The 16,592-nt window shown below is 37.0% G+C and overlaps 1 protein-coding gene across 1 annotated transcript in view; it reads right to left on the reverse strand.

Moving 5' to 3' along the window:
• SLC18B1 (solute carrier family 18 member B1) overlaps window positions 1–16,592 on the reverse strand; it is a 41,254-nt gene that overhangs the window by 20,788 nt on the left and 3,874 nt on the right. The window contains exons 5-10 of the mRNA XM_044675442.1: window positions 13,922–14,070; window positions 12,025–12,164; window positions 7,128–7,223; window positions 4,378–4,451; window positions 2,215–2,362; window positions 379–535 (exon numbers count right to left, since the gene is read on the reverse strand). Coding sequence (XP_044531377.1) covers window positions 379–535; window positions 2,215–2,362; window positions 4,378–4,451; window positions 7,128–7,223; window positions 12,025–12,164; window positions 13,922–14,070 — 764 coding nt within the window. The remainder of the gene's footprint in view (window positions 1–378; window positions 536–2,214; window positions 2,363–4,377; window positions 4,452–7,127; window positions 7,224–12,024; window positions 12,165–13,921; window positions 14,071–16,592) is intronic.

Here is a 16,592-nt window from a genome sequence, read left to right on the forward strand (position 1 = left end):
CTAAGGCACAGCTTCCCTGATTAATATACCCTATAATAACTATAATAGTAGACAAAGATACCTTCTTTATGACAAATATTATTATTGAAATGTTAAGAAATCAAGTTCATGGCATAGTTATTAAAATAGAAGAAAATCAAGTTTATAAAACTCACATTAAAAACCCCAGGAATAGATGATCCCTTTTAATAATAAAGCTATAATCCTATAATAATAGTTTAATCTTCTAAAGTAAAAAAGTGGGGAATTTATAATTCAGATTATAGCCAGAACTTAACATAAATCACATGCTCATCACCATTTGGGGAAGGGAATATACATTTGTAATGCTCTTCAATCTGGTCAAACACCTCATGTGAGTAAGAAATGTAGTCTTACCATAATTAGGTAAAATACACATGTTGAGTGGTACCATCAGTAGAACTAGGCATCCAAGAAAAATAAATGGCACCTCATAGCCAAAGGTTTGGTATAAGAAACCACCTAGTGGAGGTCCTAAAACTAGGCCAAGGCCAGAAAAAATTTCAAGACTTCCCTAAAAGTGAGAAAAAAAAGGAAAAAGCAAGTCAGTGTTTCCCTAGCACCAATCAAACTGCTAAGTATTTAAAGATACCCAGAAACTGACTACTATAAAGCCATTACACTTCATCAAAGTCAAGCTAGGTTACCTTGGGCTTTAAGCTAGAGAAAGCTGTTTTGTTGGGTAGCTTTTGATAACAGGTTTGGGGGTAAAGCACATTTTACACAATTCCTCACCAGTAATAGAGAACTTCTTTAAGGAGACTAGAGGGTCCTAAGAATCATGGGTAAATTTACTTGTACTTGTAGGTAGTGAATCTAGAAGTTATAGGGGTATATGATAGAAATGTCCATACAACTGTTTTTCATCCATTCATTATCCATTCTTCAAGAATTCCATGGCAGGGAGCAGCTAGGTGCTCGGTGCATTGAGAGGCCTAGAGATGGGATGTCCTGGGTTCAAATGTGACCTCAAACACTTCCTAGCTGTGTGACTCTGGGCAAGTCACTTAAACCCCATTGCCTACCCCATACTACTCTTCTGCCTTGGAACCCATACACAGGATTGATTTGAAGATGGAAGGTAAGGGTTAAAAAAAATTCCATGAGAGTAGGGAGGACAAAAATGTTATCCTTTCCTACATGGGGATGTCCAAAGAAGTAGCTAATTAATTAATTATCCTTAATTCTGAAACTTATAAGGTAAGGGAGTTAGGATCCAAAATTTTATGTTATGCTAAAGAGAGTAGGCCTTTTACTGGTAAAAGGCAAATTTGGTAATAGTGGTTATATCCATGCTTCTTACCTAGCCAAAAAAAAGTTTCAAAAAAATTCGAGATGAATTTTTAAAATTGATTTATATTTATTAAAAACTTTCCAGGCCTTTTTTGTTTTTCAAAGCCAAAATATTTGTGAAAGAACAAAACATAATTTCAAGATGTTCTGAACATAGTGATAAAGAGAGCTGGCCACATTTGCTTTTTATAAATACCTGGATTTGCATATTATAAATAAAGGGAAAATGGAAAAAATAAAACAATGAAATATGACTTTTGGCAATTAAAAGCCATGCTACATAAGTTGTAAAAGGCTGGCTAATAGTGATCTTCTTATCTATGTCATATAATCAGTGATCTTCTATAAGTGTCATGTACTAATAGATATCTCTCATATTGAATCGTTATCCATTTTCATGCATCTGAAGCAGTGGCTAAATATTTTTAAGTCTATAGTTGACTTTCATTTCATATATTTATATATCTTTACCTTTGGAAGGTTGTGGAAAATGGGTTACACTTTCCTAAGCAACCTCAAAGTACCATATTCTTCTAGGGCCCTAGAATATGTTAGGAATGTAATATTTTTGAGTCTTGACCTGTGATTTCATCCATATAGGGAGAAAGCCCTTTTGACAAAGACAGATATTCAATCATTTGGTTATTATGGCTTTAGAGAACCCATTTATTTATTGTGGCCTGGAGAACTGCACCAACTGAGTGCAGGGTCACCCAACAAGCATATTTTCAGTCAATCCAGGTCCTTCTTGGTCTTTCTTTTCTGCTTCTTGGGGACCTACTATAACAGAAGTTATCAGAAGAAAAAAATTATCATTAATGGAAAGAAGGGCCACCAACCTCTTTAGACAGGGGAAAACTTGGGAGCCAACAAATATCTGGCAAGCACTTAAAGACATACCATTACTGTAGCTACGTTATTTGGAAAAGCTTTTGCAAGAAGAGAAAATGATGCAGTTATTGCTGCAGCAAAGCTTATCGCGTCCACCACTCTCACAAGAAAACACATAGTAATAAATATTGGTCCATCGGGAGCTCGATCCAACATACTATAAAAGAATAAAGACAATTCTCAAATATATAGCTTCATACACGTCACTAGATAAGCATAATAGCCTGATTAGCAGAGTTCACATTCAATTTCTTCAAGCACTGGGGGTCAGGCATTAAAAATGTTGCTTTGGTTAACAGTCTCACAGAAAGGGGAAATACTGATTTTTAAGAATTGGATTTGTCCAGGGGTGATTCAGTTTCTTCTTTTTTTCCTGAGCTCCTAAGAGAATGTTCAGAGAACACATAGTTCCACAGTGTCTGGCACACAGGAAGTGTTTAAGAAATATTTGTTGACAGACTGATCCAAGAGGGTACTAAATTAGCATACTCAGTGGTCTGAAACTCTTTAGAACAATCCCAAACATGGAACCACTTGGGCAGAATTACTCAGAATGGCTACAGGCTCTCAGTTAAGACTTTTAACTTTTATGACTCTGGATTCCCCATCAAATCTTTGGCATGGGCTAGCCTAAGGAAGTCCCTGTGATACCTTTTAGAGTAGGCTTGCTATTACTAAGGCCTAGACTATATTAAAACTGCAGCAGGTTGGGGGCAGCTGGGTAGCTCAGTGGATTGAAAGTCAGGCCTAGAGACGGGAGGTCCTAGGTTCAAATCCAGCCTCAGATACTTCCCAGCTGTGTGACCCTGGGCAAGTCACTTGACCCCCATTGCCCACCCTTACCACTCTTCCACCTATGAGCCAATACATAGAAGTTAAGGGTTTAAAAAAAAAAAGAAATAAAAAAAACCCTGCAGCAGGTCACTAGCTACCTTCATGGCAATCAAATCTTAATGAGTCCCCTATAATTAGATTTTGGAAAAAGGTAACACATCTACTATTACTGATCTAGCAAGAATCCTAGAGCTCAGCATAGCAACGGTAAACATCAATGAAATGATAATGTGATGTGTAGGCTTTTAAACACATCCTCTACTACTTTCCTAGGAATCATGTTTTCATTGTAGCAGAGATGAAATAAGAAATAGGTAGTTTGACTAGAATCTAACTATGCTTTTGGTTCTCTGTAGGACTCAAGATAATAATCTTATTGGTCCAAGCTAAAATCTGTTTTTTCTTACTTAGGTTTTCCATATTCTAATTTGCTGATGCTATTTTTTAAAATTAATTTTAAAAAAGTTTTTATTTTTCACATTCTTAAAAAAACAAACTTTGTGTTCCAAATTTTCTCCCTTCCTCCCCTCTGCCAAACATATTTCCATATTAGCCATAGTGCCAAAAAAAAGTCAAGAAAAATAAAGAGAAAAAATTATATATCAATATGGCTAGTGATGTTTTAACGAGAATAGAAGCAGGAATGGATTCTCTTTTTTGATTACTCCAGCATGATTAAACATATCTGGTAGATACTGGGCATACAAACTAAAAGGTACCAAGCCAACCCAGCTTTATGCTTAATTTTATTCCTGGGGAATGTTCAGACTAGGTTTCTAAGACATCAAAAAAAAAAAAAAAAAAAGCTGACACTTGAATTTTACCAAAAGGTGCACAAAATGTGCTTGTTATTTAGAGATGGTAAATTTTGGCTTGCCTATGGAGCCATGGATCAGTCACTCGTGGTCTTCTTATTTGTATCCCTCTATCAAATTACAAGTAGGAAAGTGCTTAAGAGGAATTAAATAGAGAATACTAGCTTATTTCAAGAGTAATTGAAAATTAGTTGGTATATAACCCAACTTGGCTAACTGAGCATGTGTGCTACTAAAGAAACAGTCTAATGGGGGAGATGACAAGAAAAATGAAGGGAAACAGAGGTCCTAAAAGTCTGCTTTTCAGAGTAACCACTCTCCACTCTTCCTCTATGGTGGCAGCCAAAAATAACTACAAAATGCTAAGAATCCCTTCTTTTCAGAGCTTACTTGGCACCTAATTTTAACATCTTTACTTCATTCTAATCAGATCACTATGCTCTTTCACACAAATTTCCAAATGAATATAGATTTTGAAGTTGATGTTCAACTGAATCCCAAGTCCAAAAAGCCAGAAACTTACCCAAAGAGAACTGTAGCTCCTCCTGAGACAAACATTCCTGCCACAAACATGAACTTAGCTCCAATCTGTACAAGCTATAAATGGTTAAATAATATGAGTTAATTACTCTAATTCTATACCTATGTCAACAAAACTGAGTATCCACTATATCTGATACTATAATAAGAGACAGAGGGGATTTATCCTTTTATCTCTAATGCACATTAAATATTACATTTCACATATTAAGTATTTAATAAATGTTTGCTGAACAAATGAATTTACAGAATGGGGGAAGACTGTAACATATAATAGTTAGCATTCATATAGTGTTTTAGTATTTGCAAACTGCTTTACAAAAGTAACCTCAGATTATCCTCAGCCCTAGGAGACAGGTGCTATCATTATCCCCATTTTACAAATGAGGAAACTGAGGAAGACAGTTATGGCACTCCATCTCTTGTTAGATTGAAATATGAAAGGTTACTATTATATACCATTAGGATAAGAAATCTTCAAACTTATAGGCTAATTATTTAAAATTAATTAATTAATTAGGGGGCAGCTGGGTAGCTCAGTAGATTGAGAGTCAGGCCTAGAGATGGGAGGTCCTAGGTTCAAATGCAGCCTCAGACACTTCCCAGCTGTGTGACCCCAGGCAAGTCACTTGACCCCCATTGCCCACCCTTACCACTCTTCCACCTATGAGCCAATACACAGAAGTTAAGGGTTTAAAAAAAATAATAATAATTAATTAAATTTATTAAGTTATTATACTAACTCTCCCCTTTTGTCTTTGTCTCTTGGAACCCCTAATAATAATCTTCCTTCCAGTGCCTTCCTGGTGCAGGCCCTCATGGCCTCATACCTGGACTCTTGCAATAGTTTGCTGCTTGGACTCCCTGCCTCAAGGCTCTCCCTGCTCCAGCCCATCCTCTACTTGGCTGTCAGACTGATCTTCCTAAAGCAGAGGTGCAACCATGTCGTGCTCTCCTCTTTTCCCTCTGACCTTCCAACTCAGTAAACTCCAGTGGCTTCCTCTCACCTCCAGGATCAAATCTAAAATCATCTATTTGACTCGTAAAGCCCTTCATAATCTGGCTGCTTCCTATCTTCCCAATCTGCTTACACTTTACCCCTCTCTGATCTAGTGATACTGGCTTTCCTGCTCTTCCTGAACTGTTCCCCTCCATCTCCTGACTCAGCACTTTCGCTGGCTGTCAGCAGGCCAGGGGTGGCCAGTCTCCTTCCTTATCTCTGCTTCCTGGCTTCTCCTGCTTACTTCAAGTCTCAAAGTTTGTTTATAGACTTACTACTTTGTATTCATTTTGTCTATATCCCCTGCGTACATATTCAGGGTCTCAGAGCAGCTTAAACTGTTAAAAGTTGCATGTCAGGAACACTCTGTCTATGTATACCCCGCTCTTTTCTGGGAGGGCATTCTTCCCCTTTTATCTGTGTATCTCCTGCACTTCTCAGTTTCCTGGCACAAAGGCAGTGAATCAATAAACATTTATTAAGCACCTCCTCACTATGTGCCAGACGAGGGTAGTAAGTGGTGCAGTGGACAGAGCACAGAGCTTGGAATCAGGAAGACTCGTCTTCATGAGTTCAAATCTGGCTTCGGACTAGCTGTGGGATCCTGGGCAAGTCAGTTAATCCTGTTTGCCTCAGCTCCTCATCTGGAAAATGAACCAGAGAAGGAAATGACAAACCTTTCAAGGGTCTTTGCCGAGAAAACCCCAAAAAGGAGTCACAAAAAGGAGGACATGCCTGGAACAACTAAACACCAAAAACACGTGCCAGACACTGTGCTAAGTGCTGGGAATACAAAGGAAGGCAAAAGGTAGTCCCTGCTCTCAATCGGCAGCTTCTAACCTAATAAAGGAGACGACATGCAAAACCAATTGCATCGATTGCCTGGAGACATAAGGGGAATAATGAGGTTTTGCTCAGTATGCCCAATTCACCTAAGAGGGAGGAAACCATGGGACCCGCCATCTCCCTCCTGGGTGCCTCCATGACTCCATCTTACATCTGGGCATCGTCAGCAAGGCCCCATTATAATAATAGTAGAGGAAAGTGCCTGCACTTGTGGCTTCACTGGTGGAGGGAGGAAACTCTCCACCACAAAGCCAGTCACCATCTCCACACCTTAGTGAGCAAGGGAAGGGCAGTCTTTGTCAGAGGTGTGACATGAACCTTAGTCTTCCCAGATTTAAGGCCAGTACTTAATCCATTATATACTTAACTGCCTCTCTACATAGTATTTTTAAGTGTAATTATATGCTTAAAATGAAATTTAACATTAAAAAAATGTTTCATCAATTTTGGTATTTCTTCCACTGATATAATTCAAATTTTAGATTTTCCATTTATTTACTATGTAACCTCCTCATCTGTCATCTCTGGCAATTTATCTGGAGAAAACACATAACTTACTTGCCAAACTCTTTTGTTGTGGGTGAAATTAAACAACATGTAAAATAACTTTATAACCATACATCACTATGTAAATATGTGCTATTATTTTATTTCAGAAATGACAATGAATTTGTTAATAGCCATGGTAAAGACAAAAATTCTTTACTTAAATCATTATTTCTGAAAGCAAGAGTGTAAACAGAAGAATAGTTCATGATATATCTTCTAATATATGGCATTGATTATTTCTATATCAAAGGGAATTAAGGACAGATCATTGAAAAAATATGACAAGTCATGGCTTATTAAGAAATTAGAATTTACAGATTAACTCTAAAAGCACTTACATATTTCCCAAATAACAAGGATGAGAGCAAGTTGAACAAAGCAAAGCATCCAAAGATCATTCCAATGACTGTATTGCTGACATCTTTTTTTTCAGCCTTTAAAGGAAAAACAAACAAGCATAACCAAGGCAAAAAAAAAAAAACCTTTAGAATATAATCTTATTCTTCTAAATTCTAATGAAAGGAACATTGGATTAGAAACCAGAGAAGCTAGGCTCGGATTCTATCCCCTTAAGATGCTGAAAATCACAAGATTAAGATCAGCACTCACTGGGAATAAAAGTATAACCACCATGACAAGTGTGGCAGCTAGGTGGTGCAGTGGAGTGAGAACTTGACCCAGAGCCTGGAAAGACTTAAGGTTAGATCCTGCCTCATGCACTTACTGGCTGTAGGATTCTTGTCAAGTTATCGGACGTTTCAGTTGCTTCATCTGTAAAATGAAGGGGTTGAAATCTCTGGCATGTAAATTCCCTTCCAATTCTTAATCTAGGATCCTGTGACTGCCATATGTATTCCATCTTAGGGCAGGCTATCCTCTCTGATATTAACTGCAAAGGATATATCTTCAAACATCTTAGTTTCTTCTTAAACATGTATTATGGAATCTATGAATCCATTAAAAAACTAAGTATCAAATTTATTTTTAGTCTGTCCCATCTTTTGATAGAACCAATTTCATAAAGATACCATTTGCTACATAAAAAGTATTTTATCTTATCTGTCCTAAGTTAACTTCTTCCTGGATGCCCTCTTGAGTGCTTTTGAGGTGGATGGCCACCTCAAAAAAGAATGCCTCCCCAATCTCCTGTGAATCCCTGTGGCTACTCCCATTCTTTACATCTTCTCAGGAGGGGATGATCCTGCTCCTTGCCAAAGCCAACCTCCCCTGGCAGGCCCTTGGCCCCACTCCTTGTCTCCTCTGGCACCTTGCTACAGCTATCATCCCCTTTCTCTCATCTTCAGTCTTTCCTGATCTACTTGTGCTTCCTGGAGTAGTCTCCTAATTTGTTTTCCAACCTCGTCTCTTCTCTTTCCAATCCACCCTCCATCCAGCTTCCAAAGTGATTTTCCTAACATGTAAATCTGACCATGGACATTCCCCTTCTCAAACTCCAGTGACTCCCTATTGCCTCTTTTTGCTCTACACAACCAGGGAACAATCATCCTTCCATGTAGATTGTTTCACTTTTACACTTATATATCCAATGTCTATGTCTAGTAGGCACTTAATAAATGCTCTGATTCCCTTCCTGCATTGGATAGTCCGGCTAAACTGACTTTCCTGCTGTTTCTCACACAAAACACTCCATCTCCCTTCTTTGTACTAATTGTCTTCCATGCCCGACATGTTCCTTCCTCCACTTTTGCTCATGTGTCATCTACATGAAGCCCTTGTAGATCCTCTGAGAAACTGGTGCCTGTCCCCCAAATTTACATTTTTGATACATGTATTCATGTAAATGTTCCTATTCAATAGGATATAAGCTCCTTGAAGGCAGGAACTGCCATTTTTGTCTTGATTTTGCTGGCACCCAGCAAATAGTAGACCCCAATTCTCTCTTGTCTCTGCTGCTAAATTCCTAGAAGGAAGAAGTCTCTACTATGTTACTTATTACTTATCCTCTCATGTAATCTGACTTCACCTTCAGATACTTTGATGACACTTCCTTCTCAAAGATTACCAATGCCTGCTTGACTCATAGAGTTCCACAGTATCTTCTCAATATGCATCTTAAGTTTTTTGCAGCCTGGCATTGTTAAAGTACCGTCACTTTTTCCTTGATTTCCTTTTATGACCCTGCTCGGTCCAAGGTTTCTTCCTATCTCCAAGATCTTGGTGAATCTTCTCCTGTTTTTTTTTTTATTGTTGTTGTTGTTCCTATACTTTCAAATTCAGTCATTGCTCTAAAATTCTGTCCTTCACTTTCTTTTCTTTTCTCCCCAGACATTCTCCCTTAGTGTTCTCAATTCTTGTTATAATCTTAATCCTCTCTCTCTCTGACTTTTAGTCCTGAATCATCTGTTTTGCTGCCATTTCAAACTCAGTGTGTCTAAAACTCACCACTTTCCTTCCAAAACAGGCCCTCCTTCATCAGTTACACAATTTGCTCAACAATTCAATCTCCCAACTTTAGGGCATTCTAGATTTTTGGCTCTCCTTCACTGCTCCAAAATCCAGCCAGCTGTTCAGTCCTAGTTATTCTCCTTTTCCAAGATCCTTAGTATTCAATTCCTCTTTTCACTTCCACCACACAAGTTAAAGCTCTTACCACCTCCTGCTTGGCATCCTTACTTTTCATATTTCCTTTCAATATGTTTATATTTTTATATTTATATTTTTCATCTATAAATTTGTATATCTATTCTTTCCCCTATAAAATGCAAAGCATAATTTTTTGAACCTAATAATTACATGATAATTAATAAATTCTGTTGACTTTCACAAAGAAGAATATAGGCTAAATAAAATGCTTAGAACATAGTCTTGGAAAAGATTTTGGGTAGGTATAGTAAGTGGAACATAAGACATTTAAATTAGTTGAATATGAATTAGTGTAGAAATTTAAAATGTGCATCCATAGGAACCTGGGATTCCATGAGGCAGCTGCATGTAGTAGGTTCTTTAAAATGAAACTATAAAAATGTTTCTCTGTTATATCACCTCCAGGTGCTAATTCAACAACACTTCAGAAGTTAGGTTGCTAGGAAAAAAATACTGAAGACCTATTATGTAGTATTAGTACAATAATAGCTAGTACTTATATAATGGGCAGGTAGGTGGCAAAGCAGAGGCATGAACCGGAGTGAGGAAGAGTTATTGTCTTCCTGAGTTCAAATCTGGCCTCAGACACTACCAGCAAGTTACTTAACCCTGTTTGCCTCAATTTCTTCATGTGTAAAATGAATGGGAGAAGTGTCAACTTGAAAGAAAAGAAAATCAATATAGTGAAAATTATCTTTAGCTGCGGAAAGGAGTTGTCACTGGGAATTCATGAAGCAGTAAGTGGCAGGAAGTTTTGAGGGGGATTGGCATGGGGTTATTATAGAGGAATAGAACAGGGAGGACAAAGCTATACAATTCTCAGAAGACCAGACTACAGATTTCAGGGGGTTCAGACAAGGTAGATGTTTTGCAAAACAATCAAAAGTCCATAGAATAATCTTGGGAATCCCCTGAGGAGAGAGCTGAGTAGTTTTTAAATCGTTAGAGGCTAGTAGTGCTGCTCAGCTTCAGGCAATTCATGGGTTTGGGAACCAGGACAAGCTCAGCTTCAGTGAGCTTCTGGTCAGATGTGCTGGACAGAAAGAAATAGAAAACCACTATGGTATCTTTGCCAAGAAAACCCCAAATGGGGTCACAAAGAATTAGATATGATTGAAATGATTGAGTAACAAAAACTTCATTCTGCTTTCAAGTATGCAAAGCACTTTACAAAGATCTATTGTTATCCTCCCAATAACTCTAAGAGGTAAAGGCTATTATTATACCCATTTTTACAAATAAGGAAACTGAGGCAGGTGGAGGTTAAGTAACTTACCCAGGACCACATAACTAGTAAGTGGCTGAGGTAAAATTTGAATTCAGATCTTCTTTATGTCAGATCTAACACTCTATTACCCTGCCCCTTAGCACTCTGTAAGACAGTAACAATAAGACTGCTTCCAGAAGCATTATTGACTTTAAAACTTTGTAATGAGAAATTGGTGAGTCAGCAAATCAAAGTCTAATATAAAGACTCTGGGAGGTAAGTTACTCTTTTCTACTGTCCAAAGAAAAATCAGAATGTCCAGTAAAATTACTTTCAGAAGAAATCCATTATATAAGTCAGTGAGCTCAAGGAACTATCTGTATTCTCGTGGTAAAGAATTTTTTTTGTTTCAAAATGAGAGGGACTAGAAGACTTGAATTAGTATCCAGCCTCCATCACTTCTGAGCTGGGTGCTAGTCATTTTACCTAGTTTCTGTTTTCTCTTCCATAAGATGGAGATAACAATAGCACTTATCTCTCAGTACTGTGGTGAGGATCAAGTGAGATGAAACACATATAGCATTTTGCAAACCTTAAAGTGCTATAGAAATACTAGCTATTTTTATAGTGGAGAAAATATTGGTCTTGGAGGCAGGAAGGCCTGTGTTCTAGTTTTGCCTTTAATGCATTCTGGTTATTGTTCATGGACAAGATTTTATGTCTTTCACTATTCTGAGCAACTCTCTGAGAATATTAAGTTGCAGAAAAAGTGCCCACCTGATTGATTGGTAAACAGAGTTTCCCTTATCCAAGTATTCCCTATCTCAATGAAATCTTGGTTCTCTATCCCTATGGATTGACATAAATGGCCTTCTGGCTTGGCTCACTCTTCTTGCTGAGTTAAGATTTTGACTACTGATATTTGTTCTAGATTTGAAGATTCTACATAATATAAATTACTATATATCGCTTCTATAAATTTTATTTATTTATTACCAGATACATACAAATTTCCACACAAGTTTTCCTAAGTTATATCATGGAACTTATCTCCCTTCCCTTCCTTCACTTGGGGCTGGTAGGCAATTTGATCTGGGTTATACATGTATTATCATGTAAAAAACATATTTCCATATTGTTCATTTTTTTAAGTGAGTAATCTTATAAAATCAAAATCCCAAAACATAAACCTAAATAAACAACTAAAAAAATCATATGCTTTCATCTGCATTCCACCTCCAACAGTTCTTTCTCTGGAGGTGGATAGCATCCTTGGTCCTAAGTCCATTAGAATTGTCCTGGATCATTGTATTGATACAGCCTTTTTTCTTAAGAGGACAATTAAGTCTACACACTTCCCAACTCTGTTTTTGTGGGGAGATTGGTGGAGAGTGGGGTAAGTAAAGATATGAAAAACCTCTTACCTCATTAGGGAAAAATGGTCCCAGTATTGAGTAGCACATCATTGATCCTAAATTAATGGAAGCTGCTGATATCAGAATAGAGATCTGTTCTCTTGAAAGCCGTCTCGATGCTTCTCTAACAACCTCTGGCTGGCCATCATCTTAAATACAAGCATTTTGAAGTTATATAAACTTCAATATCAATAGCCAATCCTATTTACCCATTGGTTGCTATATATATAGTACTTTGAATATTATATTTTTTAAAAAGAAAATTAACAATAACACTAGTTTTAAAAAAGAATGCATTAATGTTTGCAAGTGATATACACAATCTTCATCTTATTTTACTGTGATTTTAGAGACAGTTTTCATTGATATGTATTTGGCAATAAATATTTCAAATTATAAATTTGCAAACAATCTAATTAGTTATATCCTTAGTGGTTGAAGGGAACCTTATAAATAAGACATATATTCTTTTTTTTTTTAAAGGATATATACTCTAATAATACCCTAAAACAGCAGAATGAATTTTGGTGTTTGGCTCTGATGAATTTACAAATCTTTTTTGGCCTGTTTCATATGCTGAAATGGTTTCATTTTATATTCAGGGTTGAACTGTAGTTCATTATTTTTCATTTAAGGGAATCGAGGGAATTAAAGACACAGATAAATATGTAAAATGAAATAGTGGAAGAATTACAGGAAAGAATAGTATGCTTCAGCAAAAAAAAATTCTTATAAATCTGGAAGTTACATGCAGAACCTTCAAAGTAGCTGATATATTCTTGGACCTTAATATAGTTTTTATTTCTAGGACTATCATAATCAAACTGGTTAGTATACTAATGTACCTTTTAATTTATTATTTATCAAAACATTTTATTTCATAAGTATTTCCTAACTACAAATAAAAAAATTAACATTTAAAAGAGTTCTATAAATTCTCTTCCTCCAGTCCTTCCCTTATCCCTAGAGAAGGCAAGCAATATGATATTGATTGTACCTATGAAGTTGTACAAAATATACTTCCATACTAGTTATGTGTGCACCTTTTAATTTAGCTTTTATATTCAGGATTATCATATTCAAACTAGTTAATATACATCTCTTAATTTTAAGACTAGTTCAAATTCAAACCAGTTATTACATTCATTCATCTTTTAATTTAGCTTTTCTGTTCAGGATTATCATATTTAAGTTAGTTATGTTAGTCAGTTACTCATGCACCTTTCAATTTCAAAACTGATTTTTAATTTAGTTTTAAAGCTGCAATACTGCTCAGATCAATTACTGAGAATGTCATTCATCTAGAAAGTTGTAGCTCCTATTTTCTCTACATGTTTCCAACAAGCTGCACTGCATGGAAAAATAACTAGAATGGCCCAGAGAAATCTTGTGGGAAATGATTCCATTTGCACAAACAAGGATATCCGTGAAATTCATAAAAAGAGAGAAAAAAGAAAAAGAAAACCCAACACACAAATCACTTACTACGCACTGGCAAATTAGTAACAGGAACTACTGAACAAGTTTGGAAGGAATCACGGGGAAAAATCGAATTTAAAAAAAAAAAAAAAGTTGGGGGGGTGGGAATGTGGAGAGGAAAGGAGGATAGAGTGAAACTGAGGAGGGAGCCAGGAGTCCATACACTAAACCCAAAGCTTCCATGCTAAAATTCACCGTTGGGAGTTTAAAGTGCAAGTCCTGAGTGCAGAAGCCCTCAAAAGCCCTCTCTCCGAACACCCAGGGTATCCCATAACAAATGACTATTTATAAGCAAAGTCCTTAGAACTTTTCTCCGGACTGCGGCAGCGAAGTTGTCCACCAGCCTCAGGACCTTTCTTTGGGGAGGAGAGGGAAGAACCGGTTCAGAAACCTTTCAAAAACCACACTACACATCTTCCCCCACAACCTGAGGTTACGTTGCTCTCGGGCAGCGGAGGTCTGTCCATCCTGAGCCGGCAGAGCGAAGGGCCTCCCGGCTCCTTCTCAGCATGGAATCGTGCCTTGGGAACTTCAGCCCCGGCTCCCCACAGACTTTCAGCAGCGCCCTGCCATCCTCTGCAGGTCCGGGAGGTCCTCAGCACCACACTCAATGGTAGAAGCCTTCCTTGGAGAGTGTGTAAAGGTTAACTTTGCTTTTTTTTTTTTTTAAAGACACAGGTCTCTTTAGTAATGGGGGAGGGGAGAGTGAGCATTGGGGTTTAGGGGAGGGAGACAAAGACAGACACAAAGACAGAGAGACCAAAAAAAAAAAAAAAAAGACAGAGGCAGAAGGAAGATAGAGAGAAAAAAGAGACATACAGGCAGAACGAAGAGAGGAGAGTCAGAGAGACAGAGGAGAGGCAGACAGACAGACAGAGACATAGAAGAGTCACAGAGAAAGGGAGAGATAGATGCAGAAGGAAGACAGAGACAGAGAAAAAAAGAGATACACAGAGAGACAGAGTCACCAAGAGAGACACTGAGAGAGGAGAGTCAGAGAAGAGACAGAGAGGCAGAGACAGAAGGAAGGCAGAGACAGAAAAAAGAGACACACTGGGAGAAAGAGAGATGAGAGAGAAAGATGGAGACAGAGATACAGAGAGAGACGACAGAGACAGAGGAGAGGCAGAGAGACAAACGGGAGAGACAGAGAAGAGAGAGACACAGAGATAGAGTGACAAGAGAGAGACATACACACAGAAGAGAGAAAAGAGAGAAAGGGAAAAGAAACAGAAAAGGAGTCAATTCAGACTGTAACCCATTTGGTACTATTTCTGTTTTGGGAAGAAATACACATTGAGGGGATTCCTTTTTGTTTAGCTCTAGTATATAACTGAAACCCTTTCAACTTCAAAAAAAAGAGCACAGATCTCAATTAAAAATTAGGAGGAAACAAAATATATGTGTGGAGTTTAATGTGAAAAAATGCTGTTTACTAATATAGAGTAATATGATTGAGAACTGGTATAAGAAAACAAGATGTAGTGCTTTTAAAATTAAATTCACAGAATCCCTGTACTATAGTGCCTTCATTATTATTTTTTAAACTGCTCTAAAGCACAGTAAAAAGCATAAAATATTAGAAATGAAAGACAGCTGAATATAAAGACAAATGAGCCTTCAAAGTCTTGAGTTCTAAGCTATTGGCACCAAACTATTAGTGCTTTACAGATTTGGAATCCAAAATCTTGGCTGAATTTAATAGTGAGAGATGAATGAAAAAGCTCCAATTCAACTTACTGCATGATAAAATTTAAGGCCAGTTCTTTCCAGAGGCCCTACCCAGTCTTAGTAAATCATTGTCTTCACTGAGGCACCTTTTAGCCACTGATTGTTCCTTAAGTTTAAAGTACAGGTATTAATATCTGGTCTTAAAGAACCCATACATATATATGCATGCATATATATGTATATGCTAATTTGACTCTTAACAATTCAGTTTATTCTCCCTTTTGACTATTTTACTAGTCATAAAAAGAACTCAATTCAATAATAAAGTGTGATTCTCCACTTGATCTTAGAATCGGAAAAAGAAGTTATGAAAATGTGAAATTCAAAGGACTTGTTTGTACTTATGAGCAGCTTAGTGGTGGTGGATTGTGTGTTGTTCGCTTTTTTCAGTCCTATCCAAATCTTTGTGACCCCCATTCATGTTTTTTTTTTGTTTGTTTTTTTGTAAAGATACTGGAGTTGTTCACCATTTTCCAGATGAGGAAACTGAGGCACACAGGGTTAAATGATTTGCCCAATGTCACGTAGGTTTTAAGTTTTTGAGACTGAATTTGAATCCAGGATTTCCTGATCCCAGGACAGGCCCACTGATGGGTTATACTGTTATACTGTTAAAGTTTATTACCTGTGACTTTAAATGCTTTGTCCCATTTTGGCATGAAAGCTCAATACTTATCTGGGATAATCTCAAATTTGTAGTATTTTATTTGAAATTCTGCTCCTCCACAACGGCCAACTCAGATGCTTCATTCTGGAACCAAGATGACCCCGAGTTCTAGAAGGTTCTGCTAATATGGTACATTCACATGAACAAAATCACAGATCCTTGAAGTATTGTATCCCAGCTCTTAGCAAGGGTTCTGGCTCATGGTAAATGACTAATAAATATTTGTTGATGGATTAATTACTGAATAGTAAAATCTACTAAGTTTACAGAGTGGAACTAGTCTACATTATTCATGTTACAGAGGAGGAAACTAAGTCTTGGCAAAGTACCCTGCTAAGTTCACCACTACAAGAAACTCAGGTTTCTTGATTTCTAGGCCTAAAACTTTTATTTGTCTATCTTTCCATCTATCTATATTGATCTATCCCACCTATCTGCCTGTTTGCTTGTTAGGCTATCTATAGAAATAAAATATACATATATTTACATATGCAGTATATATCTACAAATAGTCATAGATATAAAAGTATTTATAGATAATTACAGACAGAGCTTAGTTCATTAATTTGAACTTTAATTCAAATAATAAATACTGTGAAGCGGTTGAACTATTTAAATTTGCACTTCATATGTAATTGTTTTCATGCTCTCTCCCATTAGATTGTGAGCTTTTTTGAAGGCATGACTTTTTTTTTTTTTT

The sequence above is a fragment of the Gracilinanus agilis genome, chromosome 4, assembly GCF_016433145.1.
Source record: "Gracilinanus agilis isolate LMUSP501 chromosome 4, AgileGrace, whole genome shotgun sequence".
Taxonomy (NCBI): domain Eukaryota; kingdom Metazoa; phylum Chordata; class Mammalia; order Didelphimorphia; family Didelphidae; genus Gracilinanus; species Gracilinanus agilis.